Source organism: Lynx rufus, unplaced genomic scaffold (assembly GCF_022079265.1).
Source record: "Lynx rufus isolate CCGP_SWC_20201006 ecotype Redwood Valley unplaced genomic scaffold, mLynRuf1.p SCAF_9, whole genome shotgun sequence".
NCBI lineage: Eukaryota > Metazoa > Chordata > Mammalia > Carnivora > Felidae > Lynx > Lynx rufus.
This window is the reverse complement of record NW_025814897.1, coordinates 87058489-87085635: the sequence shown is the minus strand read 5'-3', so window position 1 is coordinate 87085635 and position 27147 is coordinate 87058489. Positions and strand designations below refer to the sequence as shown.

The 27147-nt window shown below is 35.0% G+C and overlaps 1 protein-coding gene across 1 annotated transcript in view; it reads left to right on the top strand.

Moving 5' to 3' along the window:
- The window catches only part of CCDC73 (coiled-coil domain containing 73), a 127929-nt gene that overhangs the window by 28383 nt on the left and 72399 nt on the right, over window positions 1-27147 (top strand). Inside the window, exons 2-5 of the mRNA XM_047071203.1 lie at window positions 1144-1215; window positions 11905-11976; window positions 13613-13648; window positions 14525-14599. Coding sequence (XP_046927159.1) covers window positions 1144-1215; window positions 11905-11976; window positions 13613-13648; window positions 14525-14599 — 255 coding nt within the window. The remainder of the gene's footprint in view (window positions 1-1143; window positions 1216-11904; window positions 11977-13612; window positions 13649-14524; window positions 14600-27147) is intronic.

Genomic DNA, 27147 nt, shown 5'->3' with positions numbered 1-27147 from the left:
ACAGGCACTTTTTCTCTTGTGATACCTTGTGTTTATGGGGTAGGCTAATTCATGAGTATTACTACGTGATTTTAAACAAAATCAGAGAATTTTTCTAAATAACTACTTCCTGCTTGGCTTTGGGTCTTCCTTTTGTGCTGCTTCCCAGAGAGAATCTGTCTTTGCAGCCCTCCCAGCTGATCTCCCTGTTCTTTTTATTTGATGCTTGTTCTTCAGATGGTGGCTGCAGGTGGGGCAGTAGGGGAATTCTCTGATTTTATTAAGCTTCAGTTCTTAGGTTCTGCGTCTCAGGGTGAGGTCTTCACAGGGGTTCTGATCCCTCCTTTGTTTTTAATGCTGGACCTCCCACGTATTCCTGCTCCTACCCCAGTGATAGAGCTGTTTTCTTATTTTCCTAGCCTATTTCCAGCTACAATGGTTTTCCACAGGTGCTCTCCTACTGTAGTTTTTATTGTCCCTCCTTCTGTAAATTAGGCTTTTTTTCCTTATGGGAGATGAGGAAGACAGGGCTGTCTAGGTGGAGTTTTCAATGGTGGCTCTTACTCCCCTTTACCAGCTGCAGAGGGTTTCCACTAGTGTTCTTAGATATAGTTATTGTCTTTCCCTTGCAGATTAAGATTCTTGCTCTGTAGGGGAAATAGGGAAGATGGGTTGTGACTGCTCTTCTCTTCCCCAGCTAGTACCACAGGGCAGAGCTTCTCAGGTTGTTGGATTCTTCCCATCCTTCCTTGTAAGCACCTGGTGGGCTTCCTGGAACAAAAACCTGATAAAAGATATAACACCTCCTTATTTCTGGGGTCCCTGGGAATTCACATTCTTAAACTAGTACACATTTTGCCTTTAGCAATTTATGAAGAGCTTGTAGCTGAATTTTCTTATCACTACTCAGTGGTTTACATCCCAGGTAAGTAAATGCTTTAGTTCTGTTCTTCCTGCAGGAGAGAGTTATCCAGAGCTTGGATTAATTGAATGATCTGGAGCCTCAGTTCTCTGATAGGCTTGTCTATTTAATTTGCAGTTTGTCCAGACGTGGGAGGATATTTTAAGTGTGGGATGATGCTCTTTTTTTTTATCTCTCTAGAAAGAGCTGAAATGAAAAGTTTTAAAGTCCTAATTTTCCTAGCATTTTTCTTTTTGATTTAGGAAACAGAAACTCAGTATGAAGAACAGATTGGTAAAATTATTGTGGAGACACAAGAACTTAAATGGCAAAAGGTAAGTATTTTTAATTTTTATTTGAGATTAGTGTTTTTAACATCTATTTAAAAGTGTATTCTAATCCTTAATAGCAAAATTAATTTTTAAATTTCCTAAACATATTTGGGGGATTGTGCATCATTTTAAACAAAGTCTCAAGAGGGGTGCCTGGGTGGCTCAGTCAGTTAAGCATTCGACTCTTGATCTTGGCTCAGGTCATGATCTCACAGTTTGTGGGATTGAGCCCCATGTTGGGCTCTGTGCTGCCAGCTTGGGATTCTCTCTCTCTCCCTCCCTCTCAAAATTAAAAAAAAAAAAGTCTCAAGAGAATTCTCATTAAAATTGTTTTAATAATATTTGAGCCTCCAGAACACTGAGAATGAAAGTTATTTTCAGGCTTTCTGATGATATTGCTAAAATCTACTATGATCTATTTAATACCCGAGAAACACATGTGTTATAGAGGAGTCAAAATGTTTTTTAAGAAAACCTCAGAATAGTACTTTATTTTCACAGGCTGTCGTTACATGCTGTAACTAAATATTAAAAAACAGTATCAAATCTAATTCTCTTTTAGCCGATCTATATAGAAGCAGTTTTGATAGTGCTTCTCATGTGTTTCCACCAAAGTAATCTTAATAGCTAAAAATTGAAATCTTAATTTTGATGGCCCCCTCTTTTCACTGTTTGGCAATATTGAAACAGGAATTTAGAGGTAGCATATCAGAATCAGAATTCAAGTGACAGAGGATAGCTCAAATTGGAAATGATGGGAATTTGAAACCAGACAGACCCACAGGTGTGTAGAATTTGGGAGTAAAACTAGAGTTGGATTTTATGAGGGACAGGTCTGAATCCTGTCTGTGGAGAGAAAAAAACAGATAAACATCAAATACAAACAAACTCCATGCTGATTTCAAAATGTAAAGTCATATCTTGCTTTTGGGTAGAGAGAGTCAACAATATAAAGTTATCCAAGTCCTTGAGTTAGTAGGTTTAATACAATCCAATTTAAACATGCAAGAGTGTATTTGTGGTAGTTAAGTTGATTCTAAGGTTTATGTGGGAATAAACATATAGGAGTGTCTGGGAAGTTTTTAAAAGAGAACAGGATGAAGTAGCTACGCTAGATTCTTAAATATATTATTATAAACTATAATAATAATTAAAGGAGCTTGGTGCTACTTTAATTGTCTACATGGATAGATATTACTTGGCTACTTTAATTGTGTACTTGGATAGGTATTCCTTGGAACATAATAGAATCTCAGAATAGATCCAGATCATAAGATAAATTAGTGACTGATAAAGGTGACATTGCAAATTAGTGAGGGGAAAATAGATAATTCAAGAAATGGTATTAGAACTGCTTTTTTCTGAAGAAAAATAAAGCTAAATTCCTCCCTTACTTTACAAAGTTGTAGAAAATAGGAACTTTCATATATATATATATATTCTTGTTGGCAGTATAAATTAGAAATGCCTGAGTGGTTCAGTCAGTTCAGCATCCAACTTGATTTCGGCCGATCATCATGGTCTCACAGTTAGTTGGTTTGAGCCCCTGCTGTGAGCATGGGGGGTGGTGAGGGGAGGGCTGGGGGGGCTGCCTGGGAACTTCTCTTACCTTCTCTCTCTCTTCCAACCCCACTTGCGCTCTCTCTCTCTGTCAAAAATAATAAAAAAAGAAGTTCCTTGTTGTATTCCTAATAAAATAAAACTATTTTTATTAGAACTCATTGCAGTGAGAACATTACCTTGACAGTCTTAGTATGTCTCAAAAGGGGTAAGTCAGAATTGGGATATATAACAGGTTATTGGGGTGTAGGCTCAAGTGGCTTCAGGAAGAACTTTTTCTCCCAATATTTTTTATTGTGGTAAAATACACATAAAATTTGTCATCTTAACCATTTGGGGGTATACAGTTTAGTGGTATTAAATATATTTTTAATGTCCTGCCATCATCACCATTCATCTACAGATGACTCTTTTTACTTTGTAAAACTGAAACTCTATACTCATTCATTAAACTCCCCATCCTTCACTTCTCCCCAGTTCCTGGCAAACACCATTATACTCTGTATGATTTTGACTATTCTAAGTTTCTTAAGTAAGTGAAATCATACAATATTTATCTTTTTGTGACTAGCTTATTTCACTTAGCATTAATGTCCTCAAGGTTCATCCATGTTGTAGTATATGTCAAAATTTTCTTCCTTTTTTTTTTTTAATTTATTTATTTTGGGAGAGAGAGGGAGCACAAGCACACAGGAGGGGAAGAGAGAGTGAGAAAGAGAGAGAGAGAGAGAATGAGAATGAATCCCAAGCAAGCTCAGCACTGACAGTATGGTGCTCAAACCCAAGAACTGTGAGATCATGACCTGAGCCGAACCTAAGAGTCAGATGCTTAGCCAGCTGAGCCACCCAGGTGCCCCAGAATTTTCTTCCTTTTTAAGGCGGAAATAATATTCCGCCTTAGACATTTTGTCTATCCATTCTTCCATAGATGAACACTTGGTTTGTTTTCATGTTTTAGCTTTTGTGAATAATGCTGTTATGAACATGGATACAGAAATATTTGTTTGAGTCCCTACTTTAATTTCTTTTGGGTATATACTATGAAGTAGAATTGTTGGATCATATGGCAATAATATTTCTAGTTTTTTCAGGACCATCCATAATGTTTTCCACAGCAGCTGTACCATTTTAAATTCTCACAATTATGCCCAACGGTTCTAATTCCTCCCATTCTTGCCAGCACTTGTTGTTTCCTGTGTTTTGGTAATAGCCATCCTGATGGGTATGAGGTAGTATATTATTATGGTTTTGCTTTGCATTTCCTTAATAATTAGTGATGTTGAGCATATTTTCATGTGCTTTTGGCCATTCACATATTTTTTTTGAAGAAAGTCTATTCTTGTCTTTTGCCCATTTTGAATAGGGTTTGTTTTTTGTTGTTACATTCTAGGAGTTCTCTATATATTTTGAATATTAATATCTTATCAGAAATATGATTTGCACATCCTTTCTTCCATGGGTTGCCTTTTTACTTTGTTAATAGTATCTTTTGATGCACAAGATTTTAAATTTTTCATGGAGTCCAATTTGTCTTTTTTGTGTGTGTTGCTTGTGCCTTTGGTATCATGTCCAAAAGATTTTGCCCTATGTTTTTTTCTAAGAGTTTTATGGTTTTAGGTCTTACATTTAGGTCTTTGATCCATTTTGAGTTAATTTTTATGTGCAGTGTTAGGTAAGGGTCCAACTCCATTCTTTTACATGTGTATATCCAGTTTTCCCAGCCCCATTGTCCTTTCCAAGACTGAATAGTCATTTAACCATGTACATAAGGATTTATCTGTGGGCTCTTTATTCTCTTCTGTTGGTGGATGTGTCTGTCATTATGCCAGTACCACACTGTTTTGATTACTTGAGAATCCTAGAAAGTTTTAAAATCAGGAAGTTTGAGTGCCCCAGCTTTATTCTTTTCTGAGATTGACTATTTGGGGTCCCTTGAGATTTCGTATGAATTTTAGAATGGATTTTTCCATTTCTGCAAACAATGTCATTTGGACTTTGGTAGGGGTTGCACTGAATCTGTAGATAACTTTGGGTAATATTGACATCTTCACAGTATGAAGTTTTCTAATCCATGAGCATAGGATTTGTTTCCATATATTTGTGTCTTCTTTAGTTTCTTTCAGCAGTGTTTTGTAGCTTTCATTTTATAGATCTTTTATCTCTTTGGTTAATTCCTAAGGGTTTGTTTGTTTGTTTGTTTGTTTGTTTGTTTTTTGGTGCTATTGTAAATGGAATTATTTTCTTAATTTTGTTTTCAGCTCATTTATTGTTAGTATATAGAAATATAAGTGATTTCTGTGTAACTTTGTCTCTTAGTAGGTTTTGCTAGTTTGCTAAACCCATTTATTCTAGCATTTCTTTTTGTGGAATCTTTAGGGTTTTCTATGTTTAAGATCATATCATCAGCAAACAGATAATTTTAATTTTTCCTTTCCAATTTGGATGTCTTTTATTTCTTTTTCTTGCCTCATTGCTTTGGCTAGGACTTACAGTACTGTGTTGAACATAGTTGTGAAAGCAGGCATCCTTGCCTTGTTCCTGATCTTAAAGGAAAAGCTCTCAGTCTTTCACCATTGAGTATGATGTTTGCTATGGGTTTTTCATATATAGCTTATGTTGAGGTCATTACCTTCTGTTTGTAGTTTGTTGACTGTTTTTATCATGAAAGGGTGTTCAGTTTTGTGATGGTCATGTGCTACCCCCTTCATTCTGTTAATGTGGTGTGTATTACATTGATTGATTTTCATATGTTGAACCATCCTTGTATCCCATGGATAAGTCACTTGGTCATGGTGTATGATCCTTTTAATATGCTGCTGAATTTGTTTTGCTAGTGTTTTGTTGAGAATTTTTGCATCAATGTTCATCAGGGATATTGGTCTGTAGTATTCTTGATGTGTCTTCATCTGGCTTTGGTATCAAGGTAAGACTGGTCTCAAAGCATGAGTTAGGAAGTGTTCCCTCCTATTCAAATTTTGGAAAAGTTAGAGAATTCCTGTTAGTTCTTTTTAAAATGTTTGATAGAATTCACTGTGAAGTTATTAAGTACAGAACTTTTATTTCTTGGGATATTTTTGATGACTGAGTCACTCTCCATACTAGTTAAAGGCCTATACAGATTTTTTCTTTGTTATTTGGTGTTGGTAGGTTTTGCATTTCTATGAATTGTCCATATTATCTAGGTTATCCACTTTCTTGGTATACAGTTCGCAGCACTCTCATACACCTGCCTAGTTCTCCAGAATCAATAATGATGTCCCCACTTTCATTTCTGATTTTAGTAATTTGAGTCTTTTCTTGATCCATCTAGCTAAAGGCTTGTCAGTTTGATCTTTTCAAAGAACCAATTTTGGTTTTACTGCTTTTCTCTATTTCTCTATTCTTTTTTCTGTTTATCTCTGCTCTGATGTTTATTATTTTCTTCCTTCCACTACCTTTGAGTTTAATTTGTTCTTTCTGTGTAGTTCCTCAAGGTATAAAGTTAGATTGTTGATTTGAGATCTTTCCTTTTTTTTTTTTTTTTTTTTTTTCAACGTTTATTTATTTTTGGGACAGAGAGACAGAGCATGAACGGGGGAGGGGCAGAGAGAGAGGGAGACACAGAATCGGAAACAGGCTCCAGGCTCTGAGCCATCAGCCCAGAGCCCGACGCGGGGCTCGAACTCACGGACCGGGAGATCGTGACCTGGCTGAAGTCGGACGCTTAACCGACTGCGCCACCCAGGCGCCCCTCCTTTTTTTTTTTAATGTAAACATTTATAGCTATAAATTTCCCTGTAAGCACTGATTTTGCTGCATCCCATAACTTTTGGTATGTTGCATTTTTGTTTTCATTCATCTGTAAATATTTTCTAATTTCCTTTGTGATCTTTTCTTTAATCCATTGGTTAAGAGTTTATTGTTTAACTTCCACAAATTTACAGATTTTTCCAAGTTTCCTTCTTCTATTGATTTCTTCATCCCATTGTGGTCAGAGAAGACACTTTGCATGATATATATCTTTTCAAATGTGTTGAGACTTAATTTGTGGCCTAACATATGATCAATCCTGGAAAATGTCCCATGTGCCCTTGAGAAGAATATGTATTCTGTTGTTTTGGGGTAGGGTGTTTTTTATATCTGTTAGCTCTAGTTGGATTACTCTGTTGTTTAAGTCCTCTATTCCTTTACTTCTGTCTGTTTGTCCTATCCATTATTGAGAATGTGTTATTGACATTTCCAACTATTATTGTAGAATTGTCTGTCTCTCCCTTCAATTCTGTCCATTTTTGCCTATTTTTATAGGTTTATCATTAGGTGTGTGTTTGTAATTGTTATATCTTCTTGTTGTATTGAAGCTTTTATGAATATATAATATCCTTTGTCTTTTGTCACCTTTTGAAAAATTTTTTAATTTTTTTTTTTTTTTTTTTTTTGAGAGAGAACGTGTGTGTGTGCATGGAGGAGGGGCAGAAAAAGAGGGGGACAGAGAATCCAAAGAGGGCTCTGTGCTGACAACAGTGAGCCGGATGTGGGGCTCTAACTCATGAACCATGAGATCATGACCTGGGCTGAAGTCAGAGGATTAACCCACTGAGCCACCCAGGCACCCCACCCTTTTTTGAAGTCTATTTTCCATTGTGTCTTTTTGTTTTGTTGTTTGGTTATTTGCTTGGAATATCTTTTTGCATACTTTTACTTGTAACCTGTTTGTGTCTTTGGATATAAAGTGAATCTCTTATAGTTGAGTTATGTTGTTTATTCATTCTGCCAATATTTGGTTTCTGATTGGAGAATTTAATCTATGTACATTTAAGTAATTCCTGATAAGGAGTGACTGCTTTCTTTCGTTTTGGTATTTGTTTTTTAATTGCCTTACCGCTTTTTTGTCCCTCATTTCTTGCATTACTGTTACCTTTTGTGTTTAGTTGTTTGTTGTAGTAAAACATTTAAATTTAATTCTCATTTCCTTTTGTGTATATTCTGTCGCTGTTTCTTTTTGATTACCATGGGAATTATAGTTAGCATCTATCATCAACATTCTAATTTGAATTTATATCAGCTTAACTTCAACAACATAAAAGAACTCTGCTTCTTTACAGCTCTATCCAGTTGTTGATACTACATCTTTATATATTGTGTGCCTCATAGCATAAATTAAAAACAATTTTTTTTTCACACTAACAGAGACTTGTCTTTTTTGCCCTTATTTTAGGGGCTGACACTGGGCAGGCAGCAGGAAGAGGGCAGGGCTAGGACGGGGCCTGAGCAAGGACTCAGACCCCAGACTGCCCTGGGCACTACAGACAGGGCAGCTGCTGCGGGACAACTGTACCAGGGGCAGGGGTGCCCGGCTGGCTCTGTGCTTGCATGGCAGCCCTTGGTCAAGATGCTGGCTGCATGGTTACCATTGGCCTGCAGGAGGTGCAGCAGCTGGCCCTGAAGGTCCAGGGGCCCGACTGCCTCTTGCCCAGCGGTGTGGTTGCCCGTGCAGTGCAGCAGCTCCTGGAAGTGGCAGCTGGGTAGGGGCTGCGTGGCTGCATTGGATGACAGCAGCATGAGCCGAAGCAAGAACAGCAGCAGTGTCACCATAAATTAATAATCTTAAAAATGCATTCGTCACTTAAATTATGTAGAAAGCAAAGTGTGGACTTGCAAACCAAAGTTATAATAAAACTAGCTTTTTAAATTGCCCGTGTATTTACCTTTACTGAGATCTTTATTTCTTCTTATGCCTTTGACTTACTGTCTCCTGTCCATCCTTTCCCATTCCTAAGGGAGAGGTTCCATTATTGAGGACTTAAATTATATAGAGAGATGTCATTTTCAGAAATGTTTGGAACCCAGTATCTATAGTGGCTAATGAAATCCAGAAAACTTAATTGTCTGTTAGTAATCACCTTCTTATTTATCAGGAATGATAGATTTATCCCCACTGGATAAATCATACCCTAAATAATGTATTTTATTCTGACAAAATTCTAAACTTTCTTTGGAATTTGCATGTCCTTTTTGAGCTAAAGCAGTAAGTAGTTAAATGGAGTTAGTTTTAGAGCTCTTCTCATCTTTAGAATAATGAAAACTTGCCCATATATTGTATAAGAGTAGAGTTACAGAGAAATTTAACTTCCTTAAGCTTCTTCAGTAAACCCTTGAGGCATAGCTATCTAGATAAATTGTTGACTTTCCCAAGACAAAATAGTCACACCATCTTGATCTAAAGGGACACTATAGAAAGCAGAATGTGTATTTATAGTGGTAAAGTATGTAAAGTCGGGTAGCACTGAAGATAAAATAGTATTTGGGCTTAGTACTGCAAAGAATTGGGGCCACGGTTATTTTATTTATTTGTCTTGAACAGATCTTTATCTTCACCCTTTGAGTTTCTTGACTGGAAAACAACAATGTTCAAAGACTGGCATAAAGTGTGATTCATCCGTTCTCTATTAGGTTTTGGACTATTCATTTTAATTCTTAACTTCTGGTTTTAGAGATATTATGTAAAGTTAGGTGGAGGTTTGCTGCTAATATCAGTAAGACATTTTGCCCACAAAGAGTGCCACTTCATAGAGATCTTAATTTGGTTTGATCATGTCAAAGGTACCAGTAGTCAATATTCAAATATAGCTGTAATCTGATTACAAATAGAAAAATCCTCAGAGATCTAAAAAAAAAAAAAAAAAATCAGGCAAGAATTTAATTTTTCAATTCTAGTTTACATACTAGATTCCTTTCTCCGATGCTAATGGGTGTGGTGACATAAAGGAGAAAATAATATGTCTCACTTGAGAATCCAAGGATAACAGTTGTAGGCTAAAACAGTAGGGAATATCTCTGGATTATTAGAGATATTCACTATCTGAGTAGTTCATTGACTCTGAGGAAGAGATTATGTGATGATGGCAGGATTAATGGTATGAGTAAAATGTTTGCAAGGTTTCTTTTAATATTTAGAGAAATTTCTCTTTGCAAGTTTGAGGATAAAATGGGAAGTTGGATACATGATTTTCCCTCAGAGCAGTATCATTGATTTGTCCACTTGATTTTTTCCCCCTTCATTTTCTTAGTTAGTTCAGGAGAGTTTTTTCCCCAGTGGCCTTTCCGATTATAATAAATATCTACAAGTGTCTTTACCAAAAGGCTCACTCCTTCAGTGCTTGATGACTGAAGTGGGAACATTAAGCTGTTTTATCTGTAAGACTTCCAGTTCATTTTGCTTTTGTTGTAAGGCTTTTTGAACAGCTGGATTTGGAGATCTAGTGATGGGGCTATTTCCCATTCTAGTTTTGGTTGCGCATTAAATCTCCTATTTCCAGATTTAAGGCTGTTCACAAAAAAGTGAGGAGAAAGCTAGAGGTCACATGTACTTCAGAATGTACTCCTCAACGAACTGTCCCTGAGGTCTTCAATAAATTCTTTTCTTGCTTGCGGGAGTGCTTTAGAGTGTAAATTATTTTCACAGAAAACTGGCCAACAGCCTCTGAAAGATTTTGTCCAACATCTACAGCTTGTCTAAACCTGTCTGGTTTCCTGTGCGGTTTGTGATTTCCTAAGCCATTCTTGGGATCTTCTCACTTTGCTTTTTCCATTCAATTTATTTTTTCATTTGAGAATATGAATCATTGGTACACATCTGGGAACTGGCAGTATTATTTTTAAAATTTAGCCTGTAAGAATTAAAATATTTTTTTAATTTTAATTTTTTTTTTTTTTTTTTTTTTTTAGTAATCTCTATACCCAGTGTGGGGCCCAAACTCACGACCCCAAGGCTGAAGAGCTACTCAGATAGTGAATATCTCTAATAATCCAGAGATACTCCCTATTGTTTTAGCCTACAACTGTTACCCTTGGATTCTCAAGTGAGACATATTATTTTCTCCTGTAGGTCACCACTCCCATTAGCATTGGAGAAAGGAATCTAGTATGTAAACAGAAGTCACATGTTCTTCTGACTAAGCCGGCCAGGTGCCCCAATAATTAAAATATTTTAAAGTAATTGCTAACTTTAGAAAAAATAAAAAGCTGTGTTAGATAGAAATGTAATTATGGTATATTATATGGCTGAGCACTGAATAAAAATTGCACAGTCATGATAGTATAATTATTGAAAAGTGAAATCACAATTTTTAGTGACTGTTGGAAGAATAGAGGGAGCAGATGTTAGGTAATGGTTGTACAAGAAAGCTAACCTCCCACCTATCATAATAGGAAGTCAGTAGATAAAATTTTTAAGTAGATAAATCAACATATACTTAGAAACACGGAGTCAAATAACAGAAACATTTGAAGTGGTTCCCACTTTTAGATCTAATGGCTTTAAATTATGAGAATTATTCAGTAACATAGAAAAAGAAAGTTTGAAGTCATCTTGAATCTAAAGGACAGAACACAACTTCTATCAAAAAAGGAGGGAGAGAAGGAAAAAAAAGAAATGGAATCATATATGTGTATTTTTAAAAAAAGCCCTGTAGTGGTTTTGGTTTTTTTTTTTTTTTATAAATTTTTTTTTTTCAACGTTTATTTATTTTGGGGACAGAGAGAGACAGAGCATGAATGGGGGAGGGGCAGAGAGAGAGGGAGACACAGAATCGGAAACAGGCTCCAGGCTCTGAGCCATCAGCCCAGAGCCCGACGCGGGGCTCGAACTCACGGACCGGGAGATCGTGACCTGGCTGAAGTCGGACGCTTAACCGACTGCGCCACCCAGGCGCCCCGTGGTTTTGGTTTTATAAAAAATTATTTTGGTGAATTTAAAGAATTATGTCGTCATGTGAACATTTGTGCCTAGATAATAAAATGGGTTTCTTTGGGAACTCTAAAGGATTATAGGCTAATTGTATACTATTAATTTTAATAACTTTTGATGAAAGGTATTTTCTTGAAGAAAGCTTTGGAGTCAGGCATGTTTAGAGTTGTTTAAACAATTTTAAATCAATGCGTTTTATCATGAAAAGCAACTGGAAGCAAAATTATTGTATGCTGATTCCATGACAGGTAAAAAATCATAGACTTGGATTAAAGTTGCATTTCAAGAGCATACAATAATACATACAATAAATATGTTTAATTTTTATTTAAATTGTGAACTCATTAAAAGTTAAAACTTTCAGTCGCTCAAATTTATGTTTTAACTTTTCATGATTTTTAAAATAGGAAACTCTTCAGAATCAAAAGGAAACATTAGCAAAGCAACACAAAGAAGCAATGGCAGCTTTTAAAAAGCAGGTAAAGGATAGACAAACACCAGTTTCAAATATTTCATCTCCTGTGCTCCCATATGAATATTATGCTAAGTTCTGCATACTCACTGAAGACAAAAGAGTACTAATGGAAGCAGGAAATAAAGTCATTTTGAATCACAACCAACAATAAAGAGTAATGTAGTTAGAAAGAGCTAGTTAAGGAAACAAATTAGAAAATTGTTTTCTTTGGAGATATGTTTTCATCTGTCCTAAGTAAATTAGGTTAGTTTTTGTGTGCTCTTCTTTCTCTCCATTCTTCCCTTTCTCTTTGGTTAGAGTATCCTAGGATCTTACCTTTTTTGCTTTCTTCCTGTATCCAGGCCAGAAATAGAATGAGATGCACGTAGAGCGATGTGAAAGATGAGCAGATGTGACTATTATGCACCGAAATCTCCATAAATACTATCAGCATCTAAGAAAGAGCAGAGAAAAACATATACATACATACGTACATACATATGTACGTATGTATGTAAAAGATTTTTTAAAAATGAATAGCAACTCCTTCAGTTGTTTTGAGTTTTATAGCTCTACTACTTCAAATGTGCTCATGGAAAATATTCTCAGGAAGTGTTTTTCCTTATAGCCATTCTAGCATCACCATTTTCCCCCTTTTTCCTTCCCTCTCTTTTGTCTTTATTTAAGTGTGTGTGTGTGTGTGTTTAGAAAGAGAAATGCATAAAAAGAAATACATCCTGTATAAAGTAAGTCACTAGTTGACCAAAGTTATTTGTAATTCACACTGTAGTGTGGTTTTGTTTAAGCAGATGATAAACTTTCTTCCTTTTAGTCTGAGATGGCCTCACCAAAGTTATGGAAGTTTTATTTGAAGACTAAGCCAAATATACCACATAGTATTCTCTAGGAAAAGGCAAGTTTGTGTCTCTCTTACTTATCACAGGGGACTTTGGGCAAGATAAGAATATCCAGATATCTGAATGGTAGTTTAAAAGTGCTCTTGAGCTCTTTTTCTCCTATGTTTTTGTTTGTTTTTTCTCCTCTTCTCCCCTACCTACCACTCTCCATTTCTTGATTCTTGAATGAGCACTGTAAGGGATATGGAAAATGAGACGGAGAAATTCCAAGGAAAATTGTACTTCTTGACAGTCTTGCCTGGTATCCTTGTGTTGCTTGGGATATTTAATTAGTTTTCTTTGTCATGTTGACTTTGGTTCCTCTGTTTTAGAATATCCCTATTTATTTATTAGACTGCTACATGCATATTTTAAAAAATTTCAGAAAATATGTCAATGCCAATTCAAATGATAGTCATTTCATAAAAGTGTGCCTTCAGAAAATGTTGCATGTCATTATTTATGAGTAGATGGCAAAATATTGAAACATCGAAGAAAAAAAACTTCTGGAAGGAAAAACTAAATTTTCAAGGGTGATTGGTGTCTCTAATCAATTTGATTAAATTGTTCATTTCTTTTGGTGACTGGCTTTTTGCCCCCTTTTATATATTTCATTATTTTCTCATGTGTGAAAGTAGCACATTCACGTTGTATTAAGTTCAAACAATATAGATGTGTAAAATATTTTTGTAGTCTCGCTGACCAGTGTAAATCACTGTTAACTGTTTACTTACCTGTATTTTAATTTTTAAAATTGTTTATCAGTTGAAAATGAAGATGTGTGCCTTGGAAGAAGAAAAGGTACTTACTAATTTTTTAATAATTTAAACCATAGTTAAATGCATTCATTATTAGTTGTGCACCATAATGAAAAACATTAATAATAGACAAATGGAGAATGTTAATTGTTTGAAATCTTAGAAACGGAAAGACCCAAGGAACTCATGTTACCTGTTAGTTTACAGTTGATAATACTGAAACCTAGCAAGATTAAAGAACTTGCTGAAGCTCCCATTTTAAAGTGGCAGAGTTGAGACTAGAACCCATATCTCTTCAGCCTCCAAATTAATGCTCTTTATACTCTATTGCAATGTTTCTGTTAACCATATTTTTAGTGCTTTATCAATGTAATTACGTATTTAAAAAAATTAAAATGATTTTCATCTGGATGCAGACCAGATGCAACTGGAAAAGAAGATACAACCCTGAGCAATCCTAGAAATTCACCTGGCATTAAATATTTTCCCTACTTAATAGTTAATATATGTTTTTATTATATCAATGAACATACTATTTATAAACACCTTTTAAAAAATTCTCCTATATCTTTATAAGACAAATATACTTGTATGTATCTTATTAATTAGGATATATTTATTCTAGCTATATGAATTAAATAATTATATAGTGTCCATAAATTCTCAGGAATGCTCTACTGATAAAATGATTTGTTATGACTTTTCATTTCATGATATTTGTCATCTTGTAAAGGCCTTATGGTAATTTCATGATATTTTGAAGTCATTAGAAATGTAAGTTTTGGTGCAGATCCAGGTTTAAAGCCTGCAAGGTGTTAAAGTAGAGGTTTTGGTTCTTGAGCTTTTGTATTTTCCCCATTAATAATACTTCATTTACACTGGAAAATACTGAAATATAGGTTTTTTTTTTTACTTAAAGGGAAAATATCAACTTGCTACAGAAATAAAAGAGAAAGAAATAGAAGGATTGAAAGAAACATTAAAAGCATTACAGGTAAAGTAACTGAGCATTGCTTTAAAAAATAGTTTGGTAGTTTAGCATTGTATTAGTAAAATGTCCACTAAACATGTAAATTAGCAAAACAAAGCTGGTAAAAGTTCGTATACAATGGTAATTTTTTCCTGAAAGCCTTGAATTTCAAATTAGGATTTTTCCTCATCTTTTATTTTATAAAGAAATATTAGGGGCACCTGGGTGGCTCATGGGTTGAGTGTCTAACTCTTGATTTCTGCTCAGATCATGATCCTGGCCGGGGCTGTGGGATTGAGCCCATGTCAGGCTCCATGCAAAGTGTGGAGCCTGCTTAAGATCCATCTCTCTCTCTCTCTCTCTCTCTCTCTTTCTCTCTCTCCCCCCATCCCCAGTTGTGTTTGCTCTCTCTCAAATAAAAATGTAAAAAATGAAAAAGAAACTAAAATAACTTCATTATTTCTTACTATAATATAATTAAATAGACGTGTGTTATTTTTAACACTCTGTAGATGAAAAAACCAAGTCAGGCCTATATATTAAAACTGATTACCTGTGGTCCTTAAAAGTTAAAATAAAATAGCATTAAGCAAGTCATCATTACTTTCTCAGTACTGTGCGTATTTTCTGCCAATACCGAGATGACAAAAACATCACATTTGCCTTTAGGTTGTTCACAGCCTCATACAGAATATAGATGATATCAACTGATGATAATCAACTCATCAATTATCAACTAATGATGATTCATTAAATATACTTATTGAAGGTGTACAGTGTGCCAAGCAGTGTTCTAAGCCCTGGAGATATAACAATGATAAAAAGGGACAAAAATTTTGCTTTTATGGAGTTTCCATTCTAGGGGGGAAAGATAAGCAATAAAATGAGAGACAAGGAAAAACGAAGATTGTTGGGGGAGAAAATACCTGGTTTTGAAGTATCACCCTATAGGGCACTTGTACTCCAGTGTTTATAGCAGCACTCTCAACAATAGCCAAATTATGCGAAGAGCCTAAATGTCCATCAACTGATGAATGGATAAAGAAATTGTGGTATATATACACAATGGAATACTATGTGGCAATGAGAAAAAATGAAATATGGCCTTTTGTAGCAACGTGGATGGAACTGGAGAGTGTGATGCTAAGTGAAATAAGCCATACAGAGAAAGACAGATACCATATGGTTTCACTCTTATGTGGATCCTGAGAAACTTAACAGGAACCCATGGGGGAGGGGAAGGAAAAAAAAAAAAAAAAGAGGTTAGAGTGGGAGAGAGCCAAAGCATAAGAGACTGTTAAAAACTGAGAACAAACTGAGGGTTGATGGGGGGTGGGAGGGAGGGGAGGGTGGGTGATGGGTATTGAGGAGGGCACCTTTTGGGATGAGCACTGGGTGTTGTATGGAAACCAATTTGTCAATAAACTTCATATATTGAAAAAAAAAAGTATCACCTTATAGATAACATTAATCACAAAGAGTAAAATATGTTTTTATGATGGAAGGATCCTGATGGTCACTACCTTAATCAGGTAATTCACACCATAGTGTGGATTTGTTTAAACGTATGATACACTTTCTTTCTTTAGTTGATTAAGGTAGGACAAAGTTTCCCTTCACATTCTCACAAACCTTGTTATCTCTTGTCTTTCTGATCATGCCATTCTAATAGGTGTAAGGTGATACCTCATTGGGTTTGACCTTGTATTTCCCTGATGAGTAGTGATGTTGAGTAACTTTTCATATATGTGTTGGCCATTTGTATGTAGTCTTCCTAGAAAAATCTTTCATGTCCTTAGCCTGTCTTTTAAATTGGTTTTGTTTTGTTGCTGGGGAGTGTACAAGCTCCTGATACATTGTGGATGTTAACCCCAGTCAGATACATGGTTTGCAAATGTTTCTCCCATTCTGTAGGTTGAGTTTTCAGTCTGTTGATTATTTCCTTTGATTGCAGAAGCTTTTTAGTTTCATGTAATTCCAGTAGTCTGTTTTTGCTTTTGTTGTTTGTGCTTTTGGTGTCATATTCAAAAAATCACTGCTGGGGTGCCTGGGTGGCTCAGTCAGTTGGGCGTCCGACTTCGTCTCAGGTCATGATATCGCGGTCCGTGAGTTCGAGCCCCGCATCGGGCTCTGGGCTGACAGCTCAGAGCCTGGAGCCTGTTTCGGATTCTGTGTCTCCCTCTCTCTCTGACCCTCCCCTGCTCATGCTCTGCCTCTCTCTGTCTCAAAAATAAATAAATGTTAAAAAAAAATTTTTTTTAAAAATCACTGCCTAGACTAATGCCAAGAAGTTCTTCTCCTATGGTTTTTCTTCTGGTAGTTTTATGGTTTCAGGTCTTATGTTTAAGTCTTTAATCCATTTTGAGTTATTTTTGTATATAGTATGAAATTTTGTATATGATGCAAGATAAGGGTCTGATTTCATTTTTCTGCATGTGGATATCCAGTTTTTTCAGTACCATTTTTTGAAGAATATCTTTTCCCCATTATATATTCTTGGTACCCTTGTTGAAGATCAGTTAGCTGTAGTTGCATGGATTTCTATTCTCTCTATTCTGATCCATTAACCAGTATGTGTGTTTTTGTAGCAGTATCATACTGTTTGGATTACTATAACTTTGAAATGGATTTTGAAATCAGGAAGCATGATGCCTCTAGCTTTGTTCATCTTGCTCAGGATTGCTTCAGCTATGATTTTCTGGTTTTAGGGCCTTTCGTGGTTTGTATGAATTTTAGGATTATTCTTTGTAGAAATCAACGTTGTGATTTTGATGGGGATTCCATTGAATTGGTAGATCATTTTGGGTAATAGGGACATTTTAAATATTAATTCTTCTATCCATGAACATAGGATGTTTTTCTTCTTATCTGTCTTTTTAAATTTCTTTCATCAATGTTTTATAATATTCAATGTACAAACATTTTACTTCTTTGGTTAAATTTATTCCTGAAAAAAATTTTAATTACTGTGAATGAGATAGTTTTCTTAATTTCCTTTTTGGATAGTTTGTTGTTTGTGTTAGAAATATGGCTGATTTTTGTATGTTGATTTTGTGTCCTACAACTTTACTGTATTCATTTATTCTAAGAGCGTTTTTGTTGAGTCTTTAGGGTTTTCTATATATCTGATCATGTCATCTTCAAATGAATAATTTCACTTCTTTCCGATTTGGATGCCTTTTATTTCTTTTTCTTGTCTAATTGCTCTAGCTAGGACTTCAGCACTGTTTTGAATAGAAGTAGTAAGAGTGAGCATCCATGCCTTATACTGAATTGATTATGATGTTTACTGTGGACTTTTTGTAGGCTTTTATTGTGTTTAGGTGTTACCTTGTGTACCTATTTTATTGAGAGTTTTTATCATGGATGGGTGTTAAATTTTGTCAAATGCATTTTCTATATCATATTGAGATGAACATGTGGATTTTTTTTTATTTTGTTAATGTGATATATCACATTGAATGATTTGCATATGCTGGACCATCTGGCAGCTCAGGGATAAATCCCACTTGGTCATGGTGTATGAAACTTTAACATGCTGTTATTTGGTTTGCTAGAATTTTATTGAAGATTTTTGCATCTGTGTTCATCAGGTATATTGGCCTATAGTTTTCTTTTCTTGTGTTGTCTTTGACTTTGTTATAAGAGTGATGTGGACCTCATAAAATGAGTTAGGAAGTATTCCCTCCTTTTCTGTATTTTAGAAGAACTTAAGAAGGGTTGGTGTATTAATTCTTCAAATGTTTGGTAGAATTCATCCATGAAGCTATCTGGTTTGGGGATTTTCTTTCTTGGGAGATTTTTAATTACTGATTCAATTTCCTTCTTAGTTCCCACTATATTTACGCTTTCTGTTTCCTCTCTCTTCAGTTTTGTTAGACTGTGTGTTTCTAAGAATTTATCCATTTCTTCTAGGTTATCCAGTTTGTTGATGTGTGGTTGTTTCTTTTTATTTATGAGTCATCCATTGTTATGTCTCCTTCCATTTCTGATTTTATTGATTTGGATCTTCTCTCTTTTTGTTTAATTTATCCTTTCAAAAGAATAACTCTTAGTTTGGTGATTTTTTTTCTGATTGTTTTTCTATTTATTATTTATTTCTGTTCTAATATGTATTATTTTCTTTTGCTGGTTTTGGGATTCTTGCTTTTTCTAGTTCTTTGAGATGTAAAATTAGATTGTTTATTTGAAATATTTCTTTTTTCAAGGTAGGCATTTATATTATAAAAACACCCATTAGTACTGCTTTTGCTGCATCCCATAAGTTTTGGTATGTTGTGTTATTGTTTTTGTGTATCTTAAGATACTTTTTAAATTCTCTTTTTTTTTTTTTTGACATGATTGTTCAAGAGTGTTTAGTTTCCACATAGTTGTCAATTTCCTGTTTGCTTACTGTTGTTGATTCTTGTTTCATTCCACTGTGGGTAGAAAAGATATTTGGTATGATTTTGATCTTCTTAAATTTGTTAAGACTTATTTTGTGACCCAACATGATCTATCCTGAGAATGTTTCATGTGTACTTGAGAAGAATGTATATTCTGCTGTAGGGTGAAAAGTTCTGTGTATATCTGTTAGGTCCGTTTGACCCATAGTGAGGTTTAAGTCAACTGTTGCATGATAGATTTTCTGTCTGGATGTTCTGTACATTATTGTAAGTGAGGTAGTAAAGTCTCCTACTATTATTGTATTTCTGTCAATTTCTCCCTTCAGGTCTGTTGATATTTGCTTTATGTATTTAGGTGCTCTGATATTGAGTGCACATATAATTGTTACAGCTTCTTGTTGAATTGACTGATGATTTAGCATTATATAATGACCTTTTTTTGTCTCCAGAGACAGTTTTTGACTTAAAGTCTATTTTGTATGATGTAAATATAGCCACCCCTGCTTTATTTTTGGTTTCTGTCTGGTATCTCTTTCATCTCTGTACTGTCAGCTTATTAGTGTCCTTAAATCTAAAGTGAGTCTCTTGTAATAGTATAGTAGTCCCCCTTTATCTATGGAGGGTATGTTTCTAGACCCCCAGTGGAGTCCTGAAACCATGGAGAGTACTGAACCCTAAATATACGATGTTCTTTTTCTACACATAAATAGCTATAATCAAGTACATTAGGCACAGTAAGAGATTACCAAAAATAACTAATAATATAAAATAATTATAATAATATAAATGTTATGTGAATATGATTTCTTTCTTTCCCTTTTTTTTCCTCTCTCAAAATGTCTTCTTGTACTAAACTACTTTTCTTGTGATGATGTGAGATGATAAAATGCCTATGGGATGAGATGAAGTGAGGTGAATGATGTGAGAATCAGTGACATAGTGTTGGGCTCCTATTAACCTTCTGATGACACATCAGAAGGGAATCATCTGCTCCCAACTGCATTTGACTGTGGGTAATTGAAACCATGGGAAGTGAAATCACAGATAAGTGGGGACTGCCATATATCACTTGATCATGTTCATTTTTTGAAACCATTCAATCACTCTATGTCTTTTGGTTGGAAAGTTTAATCCATTGACATTTAAAGTAACTATTGCTAGGTGTAGAATTACTGATATCATTTTATAAATTGTTTTCTGTCTGTTTTGTAGTTGTTTTGTGTATCTCTTCTTGTCTTCCTTTGTTATGTGATGTTTCTGTAGTGATTTTGATTTTTTCTCTTTATATTTTGTCTATATATTGTAGGTTTTTATTCTTATGCTTATATGAAGACTTACATAAAATATTTTGTAGTTATAGTTGCTTTAAGTTGGTAACAACTTTAATTGCATATGAAAACACTACACTTTGACTACCCCTGAACTTTGTGTTCTTATAGACCAGGGTTTGCTTCTTTTTATATTGTGTATTCATGAACAAATTTCAATTTTTGTAACTTTTATATAAGGGTTTTATAAGTACATATAATTTATGTACTAACATATCAGTCTTCAATTATTCTGTATTTGTCTATATGTTTACCTTTACAAATGAGAATTATTCTTCCATATGCTTTTGCATTACTGCTTGGCATGTTTTTGTTTCAATTTGAAGAACTTCCTTAAGTATTTTTTTTATAAGGCAGGTCAAGTGGTAACTGATTCCTTAGTCTGTTTGGGAAAGACTTTATCTTTCCTTCAGTTTTTAAATGATAGTTTAAAAACTAGGTATAGTTTTCTTGCTAGGTATAATATTCTTGGTTGGCAGATTTTTGTTTTGGTGCTTAGAATATATCCTCCCACTCTCTCCTGGCCTGTAAGGTTTCTGCTGAGAAGTCTATAGATAATCTTATTGGAGTTCCCTTAAATGTGACAAGTTGCTTTTCTCTTGCTACTGTCAGAATTCTCTCTTTGACCTAGACAACATGATTATAATGTGTCTTATTGTATTCTTCTTTGGGTTCATTGTATATAGTCCTCTGAGTCTCATGAATCGGGATCCATTTCCCTCCCAAGATTTGGGAAGTTTTCAGCCATTTTTTTTTAATGTTCTTATTTATTTTTGAGACAGAGACAGAGCATGAACGGGGGAGGGTCAGAGAGAGGGAGACACAGAATCTGAAGCAGGCTCCAGGCTCTGAGCTGTCAGCACAGAGCCCGATGCGGGACTCGAGCTCACAGATCGTGAGATCGTGACCTGAGCCAAAGTCGGAAGCTCAACCAATAGCCACCCAGGTGCCCCAGCCATTATTTCTTTATATAAGCTTTCTGCTCCTTTCTCTTTTCTCCTTCTGGGACTCCAGTAATGCTTATATTGATTCCTTTGATGCTGTTTCGTAAATTTTGTTGGCTTTCTTCACCCTCTTTCAATTGGTTTTCTTCTCTGATTGAATAATTTCAAATGATGTCTTCAAGTTCAATGGTTCTTTCTTCTATTTGATTCAATGTGCCCTTGAAGCTCTCTGTTGCATTTTTTTTTCATTTCATTAATTGCATTTTCCATCTCTACAATTTTTTTAGTTCTTTTAAAAATGATTTCTGTGTCTATTGAACTTCGTTTTATACATATATTTTCCTGATTTTGTGGAATTTTCTATCTATAGATTTTAAGTAAATTATTTTTTCCTATTAATGACTTATTACATGATCCTGTGGTAAGACACTTTGTCTTTCTGAGCCTCAATTTTCCTTCAGGTAAAATGAAGAAATTGAAATACATCAGAATTTCTCAAATAAGTTCGCTTCATGAACCAGTAGCATATCTACATTATTTACTCTGGATGTCAGGAATAAGGAATTTTGGGAGAGGTATTCATTCATCCACCCAAAAGAGACATGAATAATAGAGCATAGATAGAAGGTGGTAAAAGTTGGGTTGGGAGTAATGACCTGTCACGTTTTCAGGTCTATAGCTCTATGATGTCATGTTATTTCACTAAATTTTAAACTTACTGAATTTTATAAATTAGGATAGTAATTATTCCTACAGAACTGAGGGCATATTTAACACATAATGTATTATTTGTACTATTGGAAACAATTTTATTAGGCCTTACCTAACCACAGTGACAAAAGGGAATTAAATTATAGTAGTGTGTACATTTATCCATAAGGATTTCTTAGACATTTGGGTACTTTTATAGTTTGGAGAGTCATAAACTTACAGAGGTGTTGAAAATACAATACAAAGAACTTTTTTTTTAAATTATTTAAGAGTATTTTGCCAATCTAATACCCTTTTGCCCCCAAAACTGTAGTTTATCTGTCCTACAATCAAGGACATTCTTTTAAAAAACCCTGACAACATCATCAAAATCAGCAAGTTAACATTAACACATAACTATAATCTCTCAGGCCCCAGTAAGGTTTTACTAGTTGTCCTAATAATGTGTTTTATAGCAAAAAGATCTAGTTTAGAATCTTGTGTTGCATTTATTTGTCATACCTCTTTAATCTCTTCTATCTAGACTAGTTCCTCAGTCTTTGTGTGATTTTTATGACTTTGATACTCTTGAAGATTAAAGACCAGTTGTTTTGTAGAGTGTCCCTCCGTTTCTGTTTATAATGATGTTTCCTCATGATTAGATCAGTTATATATCTTTGGTGGTAATATACAAAGAAATGTTTTGTTCTTATAATTGAATCCTATCAGTTCATAATTTTAATTTCCCTATTGATGATGTTAACTTTGTTTATTTGTTTAAGGTAGTATCTGACAAATTTCCTCACTGGAAAGGTACTCTTTTCCTCTTTGTAATCAGTATTTCATAGGGAGGTACTTTGAAATTATGTAAATATTCTCTTTCTCACCAAACTTTTAATATATTCATTTATTTATATCAGTATAGACTCATAGTTTTTGTTTTATTTAGTGGATTAAAATCTATGACTGTCATTTATTTCGTTGCTCAAATTACCCTTGATTTGGCTACTGGGAGTCTATAAAGCTGATTACTTAGTCTTTTGGATATGCCTTCATTCTTTCAGCATTTTCCTGCTTTTAGATAAAAACAAATATGCCAGGATCATTTTATAATTTATCTGACCTCACACTGGAATGAGCCATTTTTCCATTTTCTATGTTGCCATGGTTCCTTTTAGTGGAAAATAATATGTAGAAGCAAAGATCTGGGCACTATTACACTTGTTACTATTGATATGTCACTGCTTTCAGATTTTCTTGGTGGACAGAGATCTATGTATGTATTTACATACACACAGATATCATTTATATTTGTGTTTATTTATAACTTATAATGTTTATTTCTCTAACAACCTAGGTATATAAAAAAACATGAATTCACATTATCTCCAATTTTAATACAAAACCACAAGGTTAATTTTCATTTATTTTCTCCCTGTATGTGTACATTTATTTCCTCTTACAATGAGAAATATGACATTCTTTATCCTTAACATATTTACTTGTTCAATAAACTACCCTGTGTAAACCAGTTTACCATTTTGCCGTGCCTTCCTTCCTAAATGAATGCCTTCTTTTCCCTACTTGGACTCTGACCCCTTGAGCTTGGTTGCCCTTTTTCAGTGTTGCCCTCCTCACCCTCCTCAGCTTTTTAAATTTTATTTTATTTTCATTCCAGCTTAGTTAACATAAAGTGTTATATTAGTTTCAGGGGTATAATATTGTTATTCATCCATCCTGTACATCACTCAGTGCTCTTTACAACAAGTGCACTTCTTTTTTTTTTTTTTTTTTTTAATTTTTTTTCAACGCTTTTTATTTATTTATGGGACAGAGAGAGACAGAGCATGAACGGGGGAGGGGCAGAGAGAGAGGGAGACACAGAATCGGAAACAGGCTCCAGGCTCCGAGCCATCAGCCCAGAACCTGACGCGGGGCTCGAACTCACGGACCGCGAGATCGTGACCTGGCTGAAGTCGGACGCTTAACCGACTGCGCCACCCAGGCGCCCCAACAAGTGCACTTCTTAATCCCCATCACCTTTTTTGCCCATCTCTCCCTGCCCCCCCACCCCCGCATTTCCTCTCTGATAACCATCAGTTCTCTATAGTTAAGAGTCTGTTTCTTGGTTTCTTTCTCTCTCTATCTCTCTCTCTTTTGCCTTTGCTTATTTGTTTTGTTTATTAAATTCCACATGATTGAAATCATATAGTATTTGTCTTCCTCTGACTGACTCATTTTGCTTAGCATTATACTCTAGCTCCATCCATGCCATTGCAAACAGCAAGATTTCATTTTTTTTTTTTATGGTTGAATTATATCCCACTTACACATATATACAACACTTGGGTTGCTTTCATATCTTGGCTATTATATGTATCCCTTTGAATTAGTGTTTTTGTATTTTTTGGGTAAATACCCAGTAGTGTGATTGCTGGATCAAATAGTAGTTCTGTTTTTAACTTTTGAGGAACCTCCATACTATTTTCCACAGTGACCGCACCAGTTTGCATTCCCACCAATAGCGCATGAGTGTTCCTTTTTCGTCATATCCTCCCCAGCACTTGGTGTTTCTTGTGTTTTTGATTTTAGCCATTCTGACAGGTGTGAGTTGGTATCTCATTGTAATTTTGATTTGCATTTTCCTTATGATGAGTGATGGTGAACATCTTTTCACGTGTCTGTTGGCTATCTAAATATCCTCCTTGGAGAAATGTCTGTTCATGTCTTCTTTCCATTTTTAAATTGGATTATTTGGTTTTTGGGTGTTTTATAAGTTCTTTTTATGTTTTGGATACTCACCCTTTATCAGATGTGTCATTTGCAAATATCTTCTCCCATTCTGTAGGTTGCCTTTTAGTTTTGTTGATTGTTTCCTTTGCTGTGCAGAATCTTTTTATTTTGATGTAGTTCTAACAGTTTGTTTTTGCTTTTGTTTCACTTGTCTCAGGAGACATATCTAGAAAAATGTTGCTATAGCTGATGTCAGAGACATTAGTGCCTGTGGTCTCTTCTAGGATTTTTATGGCTTTAGGTCTCACATTTAAGTCTTTAATCCATTTTGAGTTTATTTTTGTATATTGGTGTAAGAAAGTGGTCCAGTTTTCTCAACACTGTTTGTTGAGGAGACTGTCCTTTTTCCATTGGATATTCTTTCCTGCTTTGTTGAAGATTAATTGGCCATGTAATTGTGGGTTTATTTCTGGGTTTTCTGTTTTGTTTTTCTGATGTATGTGTCTGTTTTTATGCCAGTACCATACTGCTTTGATTACTACAGCTGTGTAATATAACTTGAAGTCCAGAATTGTGATACTCCCAGTTTTGCTCTTCTTTTTCAAAATTGCTTTGGCTATCAGGGTCTTTTGTGGTTCAATATAAATTTTAGAATTGTTCTACTTCTGTGAAAAATGATTATGTTATTTTGATAGGGTGGCATTAAATGTGTAGGTTGCTTTGGGTAGTATAGGTATTTTAACAATATTTGTTTTTCCAATTCATAATCGTGGAATGTCTTTCTGTTTATTTGTGTCATTTTGAATTCATTTATCAGTTCTAGTAGTTTTTTGGCGGAGTGTTTTGGGATTTCTTTTATTTCTTTTTTTTTTTCTTCAGTAATCTCTGCACCCAACATGGGGCTCGAACTTGTGACCCCGAGATCAAGAGTCGCATGGTCTTTGGACTGAGCCAGCCAGGTGCCCTTAGGGCTTTCTGTATATAGTATCATGTCATCTACAAATAGTACCCTACTCAGCTTCTGATTCCTCACAATAGATTTCCCTCAGTTGGGATTGTCTTCCCCATTCAGGCCTGATACCATGTTCTGGACTGCTGCTACTACGACCTGTTCACCCCTTTCCCATGGATACCTACCTTGCCCTACTCTACCCCCATTGACTTAGGACTGAATTGTTCAGGAAAAGGGGAAAGGTTAAATACTTTTTAACATAATTTTGAGGGACTTTATTCCCAAGTAACATAAAGCCAGTTAATGGAAAATTAATGGGAAAATAAGGTGTGCTGTAAAGAAAGGTACTTTACAGTCAGTTTTTCATGATATTTTCTATAAAGTAAGGGATAACTATAATAGCAAAACATTTGCACTCTGTCTTTGAAATTGGCTTCTGTAGTTAATAATTAGTGTCAGTATAATTCCTGTATTAGAAAGGTGTCTGTATCTGATACTATAATCCAGTTCAGTGTAATTTAAAAAAAACTATTTTTAATGTTTATTTATTCTTGAGAGAGAGAGAGAGAGACAGAGCACAAGCGGGGGAAGGGCAGAGAGAGGGAGACACAGAATCTGAAGCAGGCTCCAGGCTCCGAGCTGTCAGCACAGACAGAGCCTGATGCGGGGCTCGAACTTGCAAACTGTGAGATCATGACCTGGGCTGAGGTTGGATGCTTAACTGGCTGAGCCACCCAGGCGCTCCCAATTCAGTGTAATTTTAACATGAAAAAAAAATCATATATATATGTAGCCTGCATAAAAAGATTTCATGTCAGCCTAATTATATTGCTTTCAAATTCTACTTATGTTTCATTGGAACACAACTATGTGGTAGCTTTTTAAGGTGGAAAGTGCTCTAGAAATGTTGATAAAATAGAGCTATGAATCATGATTCAGAAAGAATTAATGTTTGAAGAATAGTGACCAGAAAGAATTTTGTAAATTTGCTCTAGATGTATGGCTTTTATCTTTAGCAGATGGTAGCTGTGTTAGGGTTCTTCAGTGAAACAGAGCCAATAGCATATATATATTGGGAGAAATTTATTATGAGGAATTGAGTCACCCAATTATGGAAGCAGAGAATTGCGATAGTCTAATGATTCCATTGCTTCAAATGCTGATCTCATCCAGAAACACCCTCACAGATACACTCAGAAATAGTCTTTTGTTTCAGTTAAGTTGCCATATAAAATTATCACATTAGCAGATACGAAATTCAGGGTTAGAGTGAAAGTGTTTCTCTCTTATCTTTCCAGATGACTTCTATCCTTTTACTTTTCTTTTGTCGGAATGCCTTAAAAAATACTCTGATCTCATCCCATCTCATGTCTTTCAAATGGGACGTATGTTCAAGACTTTCAAATATGTATCTCCAGCCTAGATTGACATGAAACATGGTATGTTCAAAATCATAAACATGATTTTTTTTGTTTTAGAAAATATTCCCCTACCAGGGTGCCTGGGTGGCTCAGTCAGTTAAGCATCCAGCTTCGGCTCA